Source organism: Bison bison, unplaced genomic scaffold (assembly GCF_000754665.1).
Source record: "Bison bison bison isolate TAMUID 2011002044 unplaced genomic scaffold, Bison_UMD1.0 scf7180017864471, whole genome shotgun sequence".
In the NCBI taxonomy this organism is placed as follows: domain Eukaryota; kingdom Metazoa; phylum Chordata; class Mammalia; order Artiodactyla; family Bovidae; genus Bison; species Bison bison.
Genome location: NW_011495032.1, coordinates 38,916,852 through 38,931,193, shown reverse-complemented (window position 1 = coordinate 38,931,193; position 14,342 = coordinate 38,916,852). Strand labels below are relative to the sequence as shown.

Here is a 14,342-nt window from a genome sequence, read left to right as displayed (position 1 = left end):
ACACACACAAGGGCTATTGTCCCAAGCAAGATGAGATGCCCTTTAGACTTCTCTGCAGCCCCTTCCTCAGCCCCCACCTTCAAAGTGCCTTGAAGCACGGAGGGGCCTCCCTCCTCCCCCCACCCCATCCCAACCCCTCTGAAAGACTCCACCTCGCCTAAAGCAGGTGCCTGATCCTCTCTGGTGGCTGGATGGCTGCCCTTGACCGGTAGCTGGAACTGATGCCTTCCTCCCGGACAGATGAGATGGGAGTGGGCCCTCCTGGCTGGAGTTTTTCAGTTTGGGTGGGTCTCCCAAAAGTTGGAGATGGTGCAGCGACAGGACTTAAAGAGAGGAAAACGAACAGAGAAGAGGGAGGAGAGTGTCCGCTCCTTTGGCCAAAATTGCTGCCCCGCCCCCCCCCCCGACTTCCCACCGCCACGCCTCTCTACCAATATCGAGCAGTGTGAGCTGGAATTTGCCCCTTCCGATGTAGATTTAGAGACAGACATAGATGATATATGTATATATACACATATAACCAAAAATATGTGTATAGAGAGATAGATGTAGGGTTTTTCAACAACAACAAAGCCCATTTCTAGAATCAGAAATGGGGAGCAAAGGAGAGAGAGATGGCTAGCCGCCAAAGCTTGTGGGAGGAAGAGAGCAGGGCCGGCGGGGACTGGTGTTTTGCTAGGCGCGTTGCTGGGCAACGGGAGAGGGAGTCCGCCTGCGAGCCGGGTCCTGGGAGCGCTCTGGGCCCTGCATTTTATTTTGGCCAGTTTAGGGGCAGAGATAGATATAGAAACAGAGGGCGGTGTGTATGAGGGCTGGAGCTATTTATTGGACCAAGCTCAATAAATATGGGTGAGCTGGGTCGAGTCCGGGGAAGGACCGAGCTTTGCTCTGGCATTCTTTGGAGAAGGAGCCTTGTGGCTTTACTGGCCCGCATACTTTACCCGGGTCTGGAAGATCTCTCTTGTGCTTGTGAGACATTAAGTTTGGGATACAGGGAGAAGTGGGTGCTGGGTTTCAGTTCTGTCATTGAGAAATAAGAGAGAGGGGAAGAGCAGAAAATATGCTTCTCGGAAAGAAAGAAAAATTACCTAAATAAAATTGCATTCAGCCTTTGCTTCTTTGAGGGGTTTGGCCCTCCATCACCCTGGCTTCCATTTCCAGCCTAGTCCAAATGCCCTGTTGAAATCAAGTTCCAGGGTTAGGTTTATTGGCCAAATTTGTGTCTGGATTGAACAAGATCATGGAAAACTGAAGGAGCCAGATTCCTTTCCCACCCGTATCCCCTCCCTTTGAAACAAGTCTTTGAGAGGCTGGCTGTGCCCTGAGCCAACCAAAATGGGAACTGGGAAGACAAGAAGAGGGCTCTTTTAACTTGACTTTTCTTTCCTCCCCCCTCGTCTCCCTTCCTCCTCTTTCTGCTGTGTCAGCTCAGACTGGAAGAGCAAACACAGTTGGCCACAGTGAGAGTTCATTTTTTTTCCATTTCTCTTTTTCTCCCCCCTACTTTCTTATCCCTCCCTCCCATCCCACCCCCTTCTCTATCCCACCCCTTTCTCTATCCCACCCCCTTCTCCATCCCCCAACTCCAAGACACCCCCAGGGGGCTTGGCTTTTCAATCAGAGCAGCTGTGCTGGTCCTGGGGCTCAGGGTTGGATTTGAGCAGGCAGGTGGGCTTGCAGCTGCAGAGGGAGGACCGGGCTGACCTAGGAGCCAGGGGTCACTAGAAGGTTACAACAAAGAGCATGGGAGCAGGAATCCCCACAAAAACCTCGGTCCCATTAAGGCGGGGAAGGCGGGAGGAGCTAGCAGGACAGGAAGCTGATTTTTGTCTAAAGCTTTTACTCTGTACTTGAGCGATGTATTTAAAACTCTGGGTTATTTAATGTATGGAAAACAAAATTTCGGAGAAGGGACCACCACACTCCAGGCCCACTGCCTGCAGAAACTGGAAGAACATTGTAAACAGATCAGGTACCTATGAGGTCCCACTGGAAGTGGAAGTGAAAAGCAGAGAATGGCTGCCATGACATGGATGCTATCTGGTGGGGTTTTGTTTGCACGTCTGTTTTGCATTTTTACTATGGTAGGTCCAGAAGTTACCATCCCCAGAGACCGTCCTTCAATTGTAACCTGGAAATATGTTTTCCAAAACAGTAAGATTTATTACATATCTGCAAAAATAAATAAGCAAATAAAAAAACAAAAACAGTTCTAAGCTTTCACTCCCCTCTCCCTCTATCCACAGAATTCCCCATTCTTGTTTCCAGCTCCAATTCTTTCCATGGTTTCTGTTATGATGTCTTTTTCTTCTTCTTCAATATAAATCCAAAGAAGTGACTGGGAATCTTTATCAGAGGTGAAGTAGCCCTTCCTGCCTGGCCACTCAGCTTAGCTAGGTTTGAGTGTCTCTCCAGGAATTGTCTGGGTATTGGCCAAAGAATGCTACAGCTGGAAGGGACCTGCCATGATCGCAGCATCTTGGCAGTCAGGCCCTCATTTTACAGATAAGGACGCTGAAGCCCAAAGTACAAGTCACGAGCCTAGAATTAGGTGCAGGGTTAGAGGCAGAGCCAGGGCTAGAACTCAGTCTTAGAATCTTGTTGAGCCTAGCCCTCCTAGTCCTAGTTCTGCTCTCCCTGGCTTTCTACCATAAGTCCCTGGGGCTCTGGCCTGGGCCTGGTCTAACCTGCAATGAGGCCTTTGGCAAATATTACCCAATGCTGTCATCTCATAGCAGGAGGGGCAGAGGGGGCATGATATGAAGATGAAATAAGAGCTCAGAACTGGAAGTGCTCCGTTTGAGGAGAAGCAAAGTGGCCCCAAGGTGGAGAAAGCAGTACCCCTTTATTTTCAGCCGTGTTCTGTTCCATCCCTTTTTCTGCATGGTCTTACAGGCAAGGCTGGCTTAGGCGAGTGATTTGGTGTGGGATGGGGGGGGCGGGGCAAGGAGGGTGGAAAGGGGTTTGTTCAGCCCAGACTTCAGGCCCCATGTGCCAAACCTCATTTTCTGAATGACAGGAAGCTGTCCTGATGTGGGCAGGCAGGCAGGCCCTCACTGCCCCTTGGCTGAGCAGCAATCCACAGTCTCTAAGGAGCCCTCGGCATAGAAGCGGCCGGCTTCCCGTGATAACCAGCCTCCTCCAGCACGAGCTTCCACAGAGCGGAGCAGCAGGGTGTTGAGATCCGAGCTGGGGTGGGGTTAGGTGGGATGAGGGAGTGATTGGGGGATTTTCACATCGTAAACAAAGAGAGAAAACCACATGCCACAAAAGTTGATAAGAAAGACAGAGAGAGAGGATCGCCAGGGTTTTTAACAGTCAAAGCCCTTTTCGAAGGAGAGGAGAGGTCCAGATTATAGCTGGAAGCCTCCAGTTGACCTGAGGAGTTGTTGAGCGCCATCCTCACACACCTTGGAGGCTGTGGCAGCTGCTCCCTTGGGGGATTCCCAAGAAGGAGGCAGATAAGATAAAACCCTCTTCCCAATGGGTTAGACCACCAAGGAAGTCCTGGAAGGGGTTCTAAAATAAATGTGCATGCTCAGTCGTGTTGGACTCTGTGACCCCATGGACAGAGTAGCCTGGCGGGCTACAGTCCATAGGATTTCCCAGGCAAGAATACTGGAGTGGTTTCGCATTTCCTTCTCCAGGGGATCTTCCCGACCCAGGGATCGAACCCAAATCTCCTACATCAGCAGGCGGATTTTTTTACCACTGACCCACCTGAAGCCCCTTAAAATAAATAGGTAATCTCATTTTTTTTTCCTTCTTGGTGGGATCTTCCAGGACCAGGGACCGAAATTGTGTCTCCTGCATTGGCAGGCAGACTCTTTACCACTGAGGCACCAGAGAAGCCCCAGGTTATCTCATTTTTGATCCCCATCCTAAACCATCAGAGACCAGCCCTTCTCTTGCCAAATCCTGAAGCAAGATCCAAACTGAATTTGCTCTCAGAATCCAGCCCCATGTGACCTATTCTGACTTGCAGTGATGTTCTGTGTGGGTCCTCGTCATCCTGAACTGTGTAGATTGTACCAGTAAAGCTGTACTGAGCATGCTCCCCAGTCTCCCTGTCCCTCAGGGAAGATGTCTCTCATTCCAGACCCTTCAGAGCAGCACTGTCCAACTGAAGTACAATATAAGCCACATACAAATGTCATTTCAAGCTTTCTAACAGCCACATTTTTAAAACAGGTAAAAATAGGTGAAATTTAATTGTATATCTTTTCAATATATCCACAATAATATTCATATAGATTCAAAATAAGCCATTCTAATAAGCTATTTTAATAAGCCATTTAATAAGCCATTCTAATGAACCACCTGACGTGAAGAACTGACTCATTTGAAAAAACCCTGATGCTGGGAAAGATTGAAGGCAGGAGGAGAAGGGGACGACAGAGGATGAGATGGTTGGGACTCAACAGACATGAGTTTGAGTAAACTCTGGGAGTTGGTGATGGACAGGGAGGCCTGGCACGCTGCAGTCCATGGGGTCACAAAGAGTCAGACACAACTGAGCGACTAAACTGAACCGAAATGAATGAGCTATTTTACATTGTCTTTCATATTGTCTTTGAAATCTGAGGTGTATTTTACATTTAGAGCACATCACAGTTCAAACACTGAATTTTCATTGGGAAGAGTTGATCTGTATTTTTAGGTTTCATAAGATTTATAGTTGAAAAAGTAGATTCATATATCTGAGTTGTCCCAAACATATTCACAACTTTTCCAATAACCAAAGGTATTGGTTGTCTAATTTAAATTAATTTAAATAAAATAAATCTTAAAATTCAGTCCCACTGGCCACATAAGTGAAGTGAAGTGAAGTGTTAGTCATTCAGTCGTGTCTCGCTCTTTTTGAGCCCATGGACTGGAGCCTGCCAGGCTTCTCTGCCCATGGAATTCTCCAGGCAAGCATGCTGGAGTGGGTAGCCATTCCCTTCTCCAGGGGATCTCCCCAACCCAAGGGTCAAACATGGGTCTCCCACATTGCAGGCAGATTCTTTACTGTCTGAGCTACCAGGGAAGCCCTAGTGTCAAAAATCACATTGGCTAGTGGGTACCTAACCAGACAGGGCAAAGGCCACCAGCAAGCCCCTCCCACAGCTGTGAAGGGAATCTGTCTCCACTCTCTGCTCCTGCTCCAAAAGAGTCAAAAAGGAAAAGAGTCTGAGCTTCAATTGCCAAAAAGGACATTGTTTGACTCCTAGCAAGTCTCTCTTAGGAGGACCTGGCCTGGGGTCGGGGCGGGGCGGTGGGATCGTCGACAAGAGTCCAAACAATCTGCTCCCTGCCGCCCCCTTCTGGTCATGCGCAGGGCTTTCCAGGGAATTTGGCTAAATTGTGCTGTTCTGAATGGGCCGTGATGAGTCACCAGTGGGAGTGTGGCCAGATCGGAGAAATGGCCCCTCACTTCCTCCCTCTCATTATCTCCCCTTACCCCATTGAAAGGCTGCTCCCCACCTCACTCCTCCATTACCTTCTGGTTTGGGGTGTGCATTGTTGTTGTTCAGTCACTAAGTCGTCTCTGACTCTTTGTGACCCCAGGGACTGCAGCATGCCAGGCTTCCCTGGGGGTGTGTATAGGGAACAGATACATTTTTACTGAGCATGCTCTACCTTCCCCAAGTCTAGAGACCTGGTTAGAGATACTCACGCTGAGTGTTGTGCATAAGTATGTATTTCTCATGTGTAAATTTATCACCAGCTGCTGCCCAGGGATCAAGAAATGTATACCAGAGTCACGGCCCTGCATCCTAGTTCGTCCTCAGGGAGAAAAAGTGAGGAGGATCCTTTCTTTTACCTAGAGGATGTGTGAGTGGGACCCCATTCTCTCATTCTAGGGAAGGGTCACCAACCTGACACTTGCCACATCTGCACTGTGAAAGGCGGTAGGTCAGCTTTTCTCTCTCCATCTTTAGGGAAGGAAACCTGGTGCCTTAACGCAGCATGAAGGAATGAGGTTACACAAGGGACGAACTTCCAGGCAGTGTTCTCTAAGTGGAAACTGCTTCTCAGAAGCACTTGGGTAAAGTTCCTCTCACTTGGGGCTGGCAACCTAGACTCCCCGGGGAGAGGGTAGAGCCATTGCTTCCCAGCAGACCTTTCTGCAGTCCAAGGCGCCTGAGACCTTGTGATCTACAAGCAGACACCTGTCAGCCAGTATCACAGCAACCAGATTTTTAGTTGATGATGGAAACAGGGGAGGTGGGAGGCAACAGAGTCCTTACAACGGCAGAGACCTGTACTGAGAGCTCACTAGCATGTAACAACTCATGGAATCCTCATAACCCTATGAAGAGGGGGCTGTTGTCATCCTCCCCATAAGTCAAATGAGAAGACTAAGGCAAGGAGAGGGGAGGAAGCAACTAAGAGAGGGCAAAATACACCTGCACCAGGATTTAGTGAAGCACTGTTAGCAGCCCCGTCTTCCACTCAAGAAGGGAGACTGACAGTCAAGGGCTGGTGGTCCAACTCCTGATTCTGTTTATCTGCTTTGCTGTTGGTGTCTTTATTTCTCTGCTCAGGATAGAGATGTTGGTTTTCCTGGCCTGAAATGGAGAGGGGGATGTAAAGGAGCTAAGAGGGATAAGCCTATTGCTCTCAAGGTCCAGTCACTGACTCTCTGAACCTGCTCCCCACCTTGGCCATGTACCCCAAGTCAGCAAGACTGCCTCTGCAAGTCTATTTGCAGCTCCTCCCTAGGTGCAACTGGTTCCTTTGGATGACAGTTGTATGGATTTCTTTTCCTCTTGCAAAGTCCATGCTCCTTCCCTTTTTAGCCCATAATTCAGGTGAAGAAAGAGCCCAGAATATGCATGTCTGTTACTGACCACAAAAGAAAAGAAAACAATTTTCCGGGAAAGACTGGGGCAAAGTGGGCCCTGGTCAGGGATGTCATGGGCAGGGCTGGGCATGGTGCAGCTCCCCTAGGAGGCTTCACGGCCCTCCCTACGGTCCCTGTCCCTTTTTCTTATGCAGAGACACACAATGTAACTCAGTCTCTTGGCATCTGCAGCTGGGAAACGGTCAGACTTCAGGAGGCTGAGACATGTCTCACATTTTTTTCAACAGTGAACAGTTGATCCCTCATTTTCCCAGAAGCCTCATGTTGTAGCAAAGAGCAGGAGGCTGCAGGTTGGCTAGGAAACAGGGCAAAGTGGGGAGGAAGTACGGAGCATCCAGCCATTCCCAGGCACGGATCAGGGCCCTCCGACGAGCTGTCCGGTGGAATCTTCTGCAGTGAAGGAAGTGTTCTCAATTATCGCTGTCCAACACGGAAGCCACCAGCCACGTGTGGCTATCGAGCACTTGAAATGTGCCTCAAGCAACTGAGAAGCTGAATTTGTAATCTGACTTAATATTTATTCTTTTCAATAGACGCATGTGGCTGCTGGTTATCATATTCAACAGCACAGTCTTAGACCAAAGAAGCCCAGTAAATGTAGGGGACCCTACTTCTTCCTGCTCTTAAGGCCCACATCTCTGCCCCTTGTTCCCTCTGTAGTAAATTCCTGTGTTTAAAGGCAGGTCTGTGGGTGACATGACCCCCCAGGGCATCCACTTAGCTCCAACATGTCGCAGCTTGCAGAATGGCCGCTAGACCTGCACTTTGTCCCATGAGCCAATTCACGCATCTCTCCATAAAGATGGAGTACTTTACTGAAGTATCAGATTCTTTACTGAAGACTATGTGCTGGAGAGGCTAAGATGAATGACAAAGTTCTGCCCTTAAGACATTGACTGTCTGAATTCCACAGAGGGAGCTAGAATGAGAGCCGGTGGAAACCCAGCTCCCCTTTTCACTCCTGGCAGAGAAATTCTGGGCGAATCCGTCTTGCCTTCTGGCAAGAAAAAGAGACTCTTCCTCTCCCGGGTCCAGGTGGCCTGGCAAAGCCCTACATCCTTCCTGCACTGCGAGTTCCAAGTACGCCACAGCTTCTTCAATTTCTGTAAGCAAAGTCACAATATCTGATCCATCCGTTTTTCTCTAGTTTTGACTATTAAGTCAAGATAGCGTGGGAAACAACCACCAGGCTGGACCCAGGCTGTTAATGGTGCCAGGGTAGAACTAAGAGCCCCAGGGTAGAAAGTTCGATTGTAGTTTCAGTTATAGCAGCAGGTCTCCATGGTGGGCTTGTAGAGGGAAGATGCATCGGCACTTGTGCTGTGAGGAGTAGTGCTCTCCCCCAACTGGGGATGCGTCTGAGTCTGCAGCAGCTGGGCCTGCACCCAGACACCCTCAACATTCACTGGAGAAATTCTCTGGTGGTCCAGTGGTTAGGACTCAGCATTTTTACTGCCAGGGCCTGGGTTCAGTCCCTGGTTGGGGAACCAAGATTCCACAAGCTGGACAGCAAAAAAAAAAAAGAAGGTTCACTGGGACACGAGGATGACACAGTCCTCAAGCAGCTTCTCGCGTTGCCAAGGGTGGTGCCTCAGTGCATGTTGTTGTATCAGTATGAATGGGCAGCATCTTAGGATGAAGCAGAAACTGAGTTGGCTGCCCTAACACGGCAGGGCTGGGACCATCAGAGAGCCAGCTGGCAAGACTAGGGGCAGAACAGAGCAGAGAATCAGAACTCAGCCTAAAGATAACTATCAGGATGCTGTGAGAGCCCTTGCTTTCTTAAGACACTGAATTAAAGGGTCCTGTCTCCACAGCTTCCCAGAGAAGGGGAGAACAGTGAACGCTCGCTGCAGAATCCTTTCAAAAGGACAGGTAGAGATAGGAAGGGAAGTCCTAGATCTGCTTCCCTTCTTTACCTCATCATTATGCTTGCATTGTTGACTAAGGAAACAGCCAGGGTTTACACACTGATGGCCTTGTCCCCTCCCCGCCATCCCTGGCCTCACGTAGGTCCTTCCCAGTCTATGCACGTCCATCTTCCTGACTCTAAATGCATGCTGAGAGGGGAAGGCTGGGGTGGTGGTCAGAGAAGTAAGAGAAGGAGACCACAAAAAGTTCCAGATTTTAAAACCGCTTACGGTTCCTACAAGGAAGCCTGTTCTGCAGCCATCAGTCTCCTCCGCCACCTACTGGCCATATGCAGGTACTGACCTGCCAGTCGACTGAGTTCAAGAACCTACGGCATTGTTAAGTACCTGAGAGACTGCTATTCACGTGCAGTGCAACTTCACCAGGAAGTCCTAAATCCTTTTGCAACCCTGACTCATTTTCTTTTGATGAAACAGCTCAGGAGCTGCCAGTCTACTTGTGCCTTCTTGAGTTATCTAAAATTTAAACCCTTCCAAAATTGCAAGCCTATTTATGACTCGGCCACACAGCAGCTGAGTAGGACTAGCTGGCTCTGGCATCCCAGCTCCAGTCTTACTTTCCAGCCCTTTAATATTCCAGGCTCCTGCTCTGGCTCCAATCCAACTTTCCGCTGTCTCTCTGGAACCTACAGGTGACCACAAGACCCTGATTAGTATCTGATACTTGACTCTCCCGCTGCCTAAGTAATAGGTCCCATGGGGTTAAGTGGCACCAAAACCTGGGAGGCACATCAAAACTTTAAGCCTGCCCTTCAGAAGCAGCCAAAGAGACTGCAAACTGGGGAGGGAACCCTGCCTTGGTGAAGCCAGGGGGAGGACAGAGGTTTGCAAACATATCTGGAGTTCCTTGGAGAATGGCAACCCATTCCAGTATTCTTGCCTGGAGAATCCCCATGGACAGAAGAGCCTGGTGAGCCACAGTCCATGGGATCAAAAAGAGTCAGAAATGACTGAGCGACTAACACAGAAAAGGTACAAGAATCTACGTTTTGTTCCCCGGTATTGTCCTTGCTTAGTCTCAAGGCTAACACCTTCACAGGAAAGACGAGAGAGGTCTCAGTAAACTGCCGTAAAGTTTCCTGAACTGTTGTGAATAGCCCATCCTCCTCCCAGGAAAGGTGACTCCAGGTTCAGGGCAGCCCACAGCACTTCTTGAAGATCCTAAAATATGAAGAGTCTTGAGAAGAGCTGCCGATGGTGGGGTGGGGGGTGGGGGGCATTAGCCAATGTACTTGCACGACCACCAAAGCCAGAGCCAGAAGCTCCATAAGGGAAGGTGCAACGGCATCTGGAGGATGACACCCTCTGACCAAAGGGAGACAACAGGTGGCCAGAGGACGGTGAGTGGCACCCTCCCCCCAGATGTCTTTAAGAACTAGAAAGAGCACCACTGGGATGGAAGCATGTACTTGTGGCCCCAGGGGAAAGCTCACCCTTCTTCCACGCACTGGTCAGCACCCGGCTGTCTGGCCCTACTTCCCCTCCCTTCATCTGGTTACAATCTTGACTGGGGAAGGGGTGGCCGTGCACCCCCACAATGCTCCCAACCTTTCAATGGCAACCACCTCTTGCCGTCTCCCCTACCGCACCACTCAGGTGACAGTCAGGATGCTTGGTGATGTCCAGGGAGACTGAGTGACGTGTCAGGTCACTCAGTAAGATGGGACCAGGCCATGGTCAGCTTTTCCTCTCCTCACCTACTTCTTCCAGATCGGAGCCTCAGGTTTGGGCCTGAGTTACTAGATAACAGAGCCCTAATCTTTCACTTTGTACGGAGTCCCCCAAATCAGCTTGTTGCACCCTGCCTCCTACCCCCATTGCAGCTCATCCCACTACCAAGAAAAGCTGGTTTATGCCACAACCTCACTCTGTCAGCTAATCCCCAGAGGGCTCCATTCTACGGACCCAGTGCATCACCGTGTTAGTTCATCATCCCAGCGGGTTTTGATAAAGTAGAGGCAGAGCCCAGGGCAGGACATGGTGGGAAGAGGGAGTGAAAGGCCAGAAGGGGACAGACATCCTGGTGCTGGGCTCTCTTCGGGGAGAGCCTGCCCACTCTTTTGCCGTGTGTCTCCTCCCACCTTCTTCTCCAGAAACTACTTCTCTTCTTCTCCTGTGGATAAATACCCAGATCAGCCAACCACCCAGAACACTGCACACCTCTGGAGGCTTCTTTAGGGCGGGGAGCTTCCCTAAAGGGGCATAAATGCTGGACATCCATTCGATTAAATCTGACAAACCCTGAGCCCAGGGACAAATGGGTGCTCGGGTGCTTTCTGCCACCTGCCATCCTGACCAGGTGAGGCCAGGTCTCCAAATGCCTCCCTCAACACACACCTGGAACTTCCCCTGGGCTGAGAACTCCTGCCCTGGGGATATGCAACTGTCTTCTCACCAAACTGCTCCCTCTCCACACCTCTTCTCGCCTCCTGGGGAGCCCAGTAAGAGGAGGATTTCCCTTCATCCCTGGTGGCTCAAATGGTAAAGAACCTGCCTACAATGCAGGGGACTGGGGTTCAATCCCTAGGTCAGGAAGATCCCCTGGAGAAGGGAATGGCTGCCCACTCCAGTATCCTTGCCTGGAGAATCCCATGGACAGAGGCGCCTGGCGGGCTACAGTCCACGGGGTCACAAAGAGTAACTAACACTTTCACTTTCCAGGGCCACTCCAAAGCCCAATTTTCTTTTTCCAGAATTGAGAAAGAAAAGAAAGCAGGGAAGACAGGGCTCCCTGCCCCCGCCCATCCTGCCCTGCACCTGCTCTGGCCCTGGGCATCCTGGCCATGCCCTGCCCACCTGGGAAGAGCAATCCGGGTCTGGTCGGGGTCAGGGAGCTGAGAGGAGGGACCCAGGGGAGGGTGCCTGTGAGAGGAGAATTTCATGGAAATCTGTGGACCAAGAAAAAGCCAAAGGCTGGGGGGGTGAGGGGTGGAATTAAAAGATCGACAAATAAATGAACAAAGTCCTAGTTCTTTAAAGGTCACAAGTCAGCTAAGTATAGACTGTCACCAAGTCACTGCTATATATAACCACTCCAGCCCCAGCCAGCTGTCTGCCTCTCTTGGCCGGGAGCTGTTATGTCCCAGGTCACAGAGCGCAGCGCCAGCTCTGAGCAGGGAGCAAGGCCTCAGGCTTCCATGCCCCTACCCCCCACCCGCCTGCACTGATCCCCTCCGGATCCCACATTTCTGGCTCTCCGGGGTCCCTTCCTCCTGTTTCTCCTATGATCTCCTCCCCACACCCTGCAAGTCCAGACACCCCAGGGCCCTCCTGCCCTCGGTTCCCCAAATGCAGATGTATCTCAACTCCAGCAGTTCCAAAAGCAGGCAGATCTCACTAGAGGATGGACTTGGCCTCTTGTCCACGCCCTGGCAACTCCTCTTCCTCTGACAGCCTCGACCTCCAGATGGTGTTCTTACACCTCAGCCCCACCTCCAGCCACTTCCCCCATCTATTTAGCCAGCTCCCCACCCACCACCACCAGACAGGGCCTTCCCTGGTGGCTCAGGTGGTAAACAATCTGCCCACGATGCAAGACACTTGGGTTCAATCCCTAGGTTGGAAAGATCCCCTGGAGAAGGGAATGGCTAACACACTCCAGTATTCTTGTCTGGAGAATTCCACGAACAGAAAAACCTGGCAGGTTACAATCCCTGGGGTCACAAAGAGTCGGAAGGACTGAGCGACTAACTTCCATTTCTACTTCCCAGCAAACAAGTCCCTTCCCTGCCCCCAGACTTCCCTCTTCCTCCTGCGTCACTTCCCTCCTTGTATCAGCTTGACTTTCCCAGCACTCTCCTACTCCACGAAGTCACCCTTACCTTGCTCTACTGGACTTCCCACCACTCACAGGCATGTTGGCTCGTATCCTGATTCTCATTCCCCTTTCCCCAGTTTGGGCAACCCCGTCGGGGTGCAGAGAGCCTGTCTCCTTGCTCCAAAGGTTGGAGTTCTGGGATCCACATGGTTGGCTCTCAGCTGGCAGACGCTAATCCTCCATCCGCTTCTCCCCACAGAAAGAGACTCCCGTGAGCACGAGGAGCCCACCACCTCCGAGATGGCAGAGGAGACCTACTCACCCAAGATCTTCCGGCCCAAGCACACCCGCATCTCCGAACTGAAGGCCGAGGCTGTGAAGAAGGACCGCAGAAAGAAGCTGACCCAGTCCAAGTTCGTGGGAGGAGCTGAGAACACTGCCCATCCCCGGGTCATCTCCGCGCCTGAGATGAGACAGGAATCTGAGCAGGTGAGGCTCAAGGCCCCTCTCTCCATCTCCCTCTGTATCCGCACCCTCAGTCTCTGCCACCTGCAGCTTTTAACCTGGCCCCCAGCTATCTAAATGAGCATGTGTGGTAGCACTTTATACGCCCAGGGGTAATGGCAGGGGAGGCAGAGGAAGACCTTGGGTAGCACCTAATCTCGACAAAAGGTGGTGACTTTCCGTGCAGACCCTTGACCCACACACCTCGGCCACTGCATTCTGCACGTCTAGGTGACTCCCTGGGGTCTGGCCACGCCTCTCACGCCTCCGATCCGCACACAGGGGCCCTGCCGCAGGCACATGGAGGCGTCCCTGCAGGAGCTCAAAGCCAGCCCGCGCATGGTGCCCCGCGCCGTGTACCTGCCCAACTGTGACCGCAAAGGGTTCTACAAGAGAAAGCAGGTACGTGAAGCTCCTTCTCTATAAGAGAAAGCAGGTCCATCCAGTGCCCCCAGCTCTGCTTACTGAAGAGACTGTACACCTGTACAGCACTGTAGATCAACTCGACTCCAGTAAAACTTGGGGAAAAAAAAAAGAAAGAAAGCCGGCATGCCCCATCCCATATCCCATGTTCAGGGCATGCACGCTAAGTCGCTTCGGTCGTGTCCCACTCTGTGCAACCCTGTGGACCCCATGCCCGCCAGGGCCCTCAGTCCATGGGATTCTCCAGGCAAGAATACTGGAGTGGGTTGCCACGCCCTCCTCCATGATGGAACCTGAGTCTCTTATGTCTCCTGCACTGCAGGTGTGTTCTTTACCACTGACGCCACCAAATCTCCACCTCTAAATGCCTGGATTTCTGTACTGTCCCAAAACACTAGTACCCTTTCTTCCCACAATCATGACTGACCCCATTCCCGCTTACCCTGTAATCTACTCATGTTTTAATGAGTCACCATAGGTACATGAGTCCATCTAAAAGGAAACTTTCTATCACTGTCTCACAGCCTGTGCTGTGTATGTTATTTTCTGATACACTTCCATAAATATATGGGGCTTCCCAGGTCGTGCTAGTGGCAAAGAACCCACCTGCCAATACAGGAGACGCAAGAGACATGGGTTGGATCCCCGGGTCAGGAAGATCCCCTGGAGGAGAGTATGGCAACCCACTACAGTATTCTTGCCTGGATAATCCCATGGACAGAGAAGCCTGACGGGCTACAGTCCATGGGGTCGCAGAGAGTCAGATATGACTGAAGCGACCTAGCATGCACACACGCATGACTAAAATATGTTTTTACCATGTACCTCGTGAAATAATTTTGTGACCCATTCACAGCCAGGCTACCCTTTGTTAACC

The 14,342-nt window shown here is 51.0% G+C and overlaps 1 protein-coding gene across 1 annotated transcript in view; it reads left to right on the top strand.

Moving 5' to 3' along the window:
- Positions 1-14,342, top strand: part of IGFBP5 (insulin-like growth factor binding protein 5) — a 23,616-nt gene that overhangs the window by 3,015 nt on the left and 6,259 nt on the right. Inside the window, exons 3-4 of the mRNA XM_010861287.1 lie at positions 12,465-13,027; positions 13,325-13,444. Coding sequence (XP_010859589.1) covers positions 12,465-13,027; positions 13,325-13,444 — 683 coding nt within the window. The remainder of the gene's footprint in view (positions 1-12,464; positions 13,028-13,324; positions 13,445-14,342) is intronic.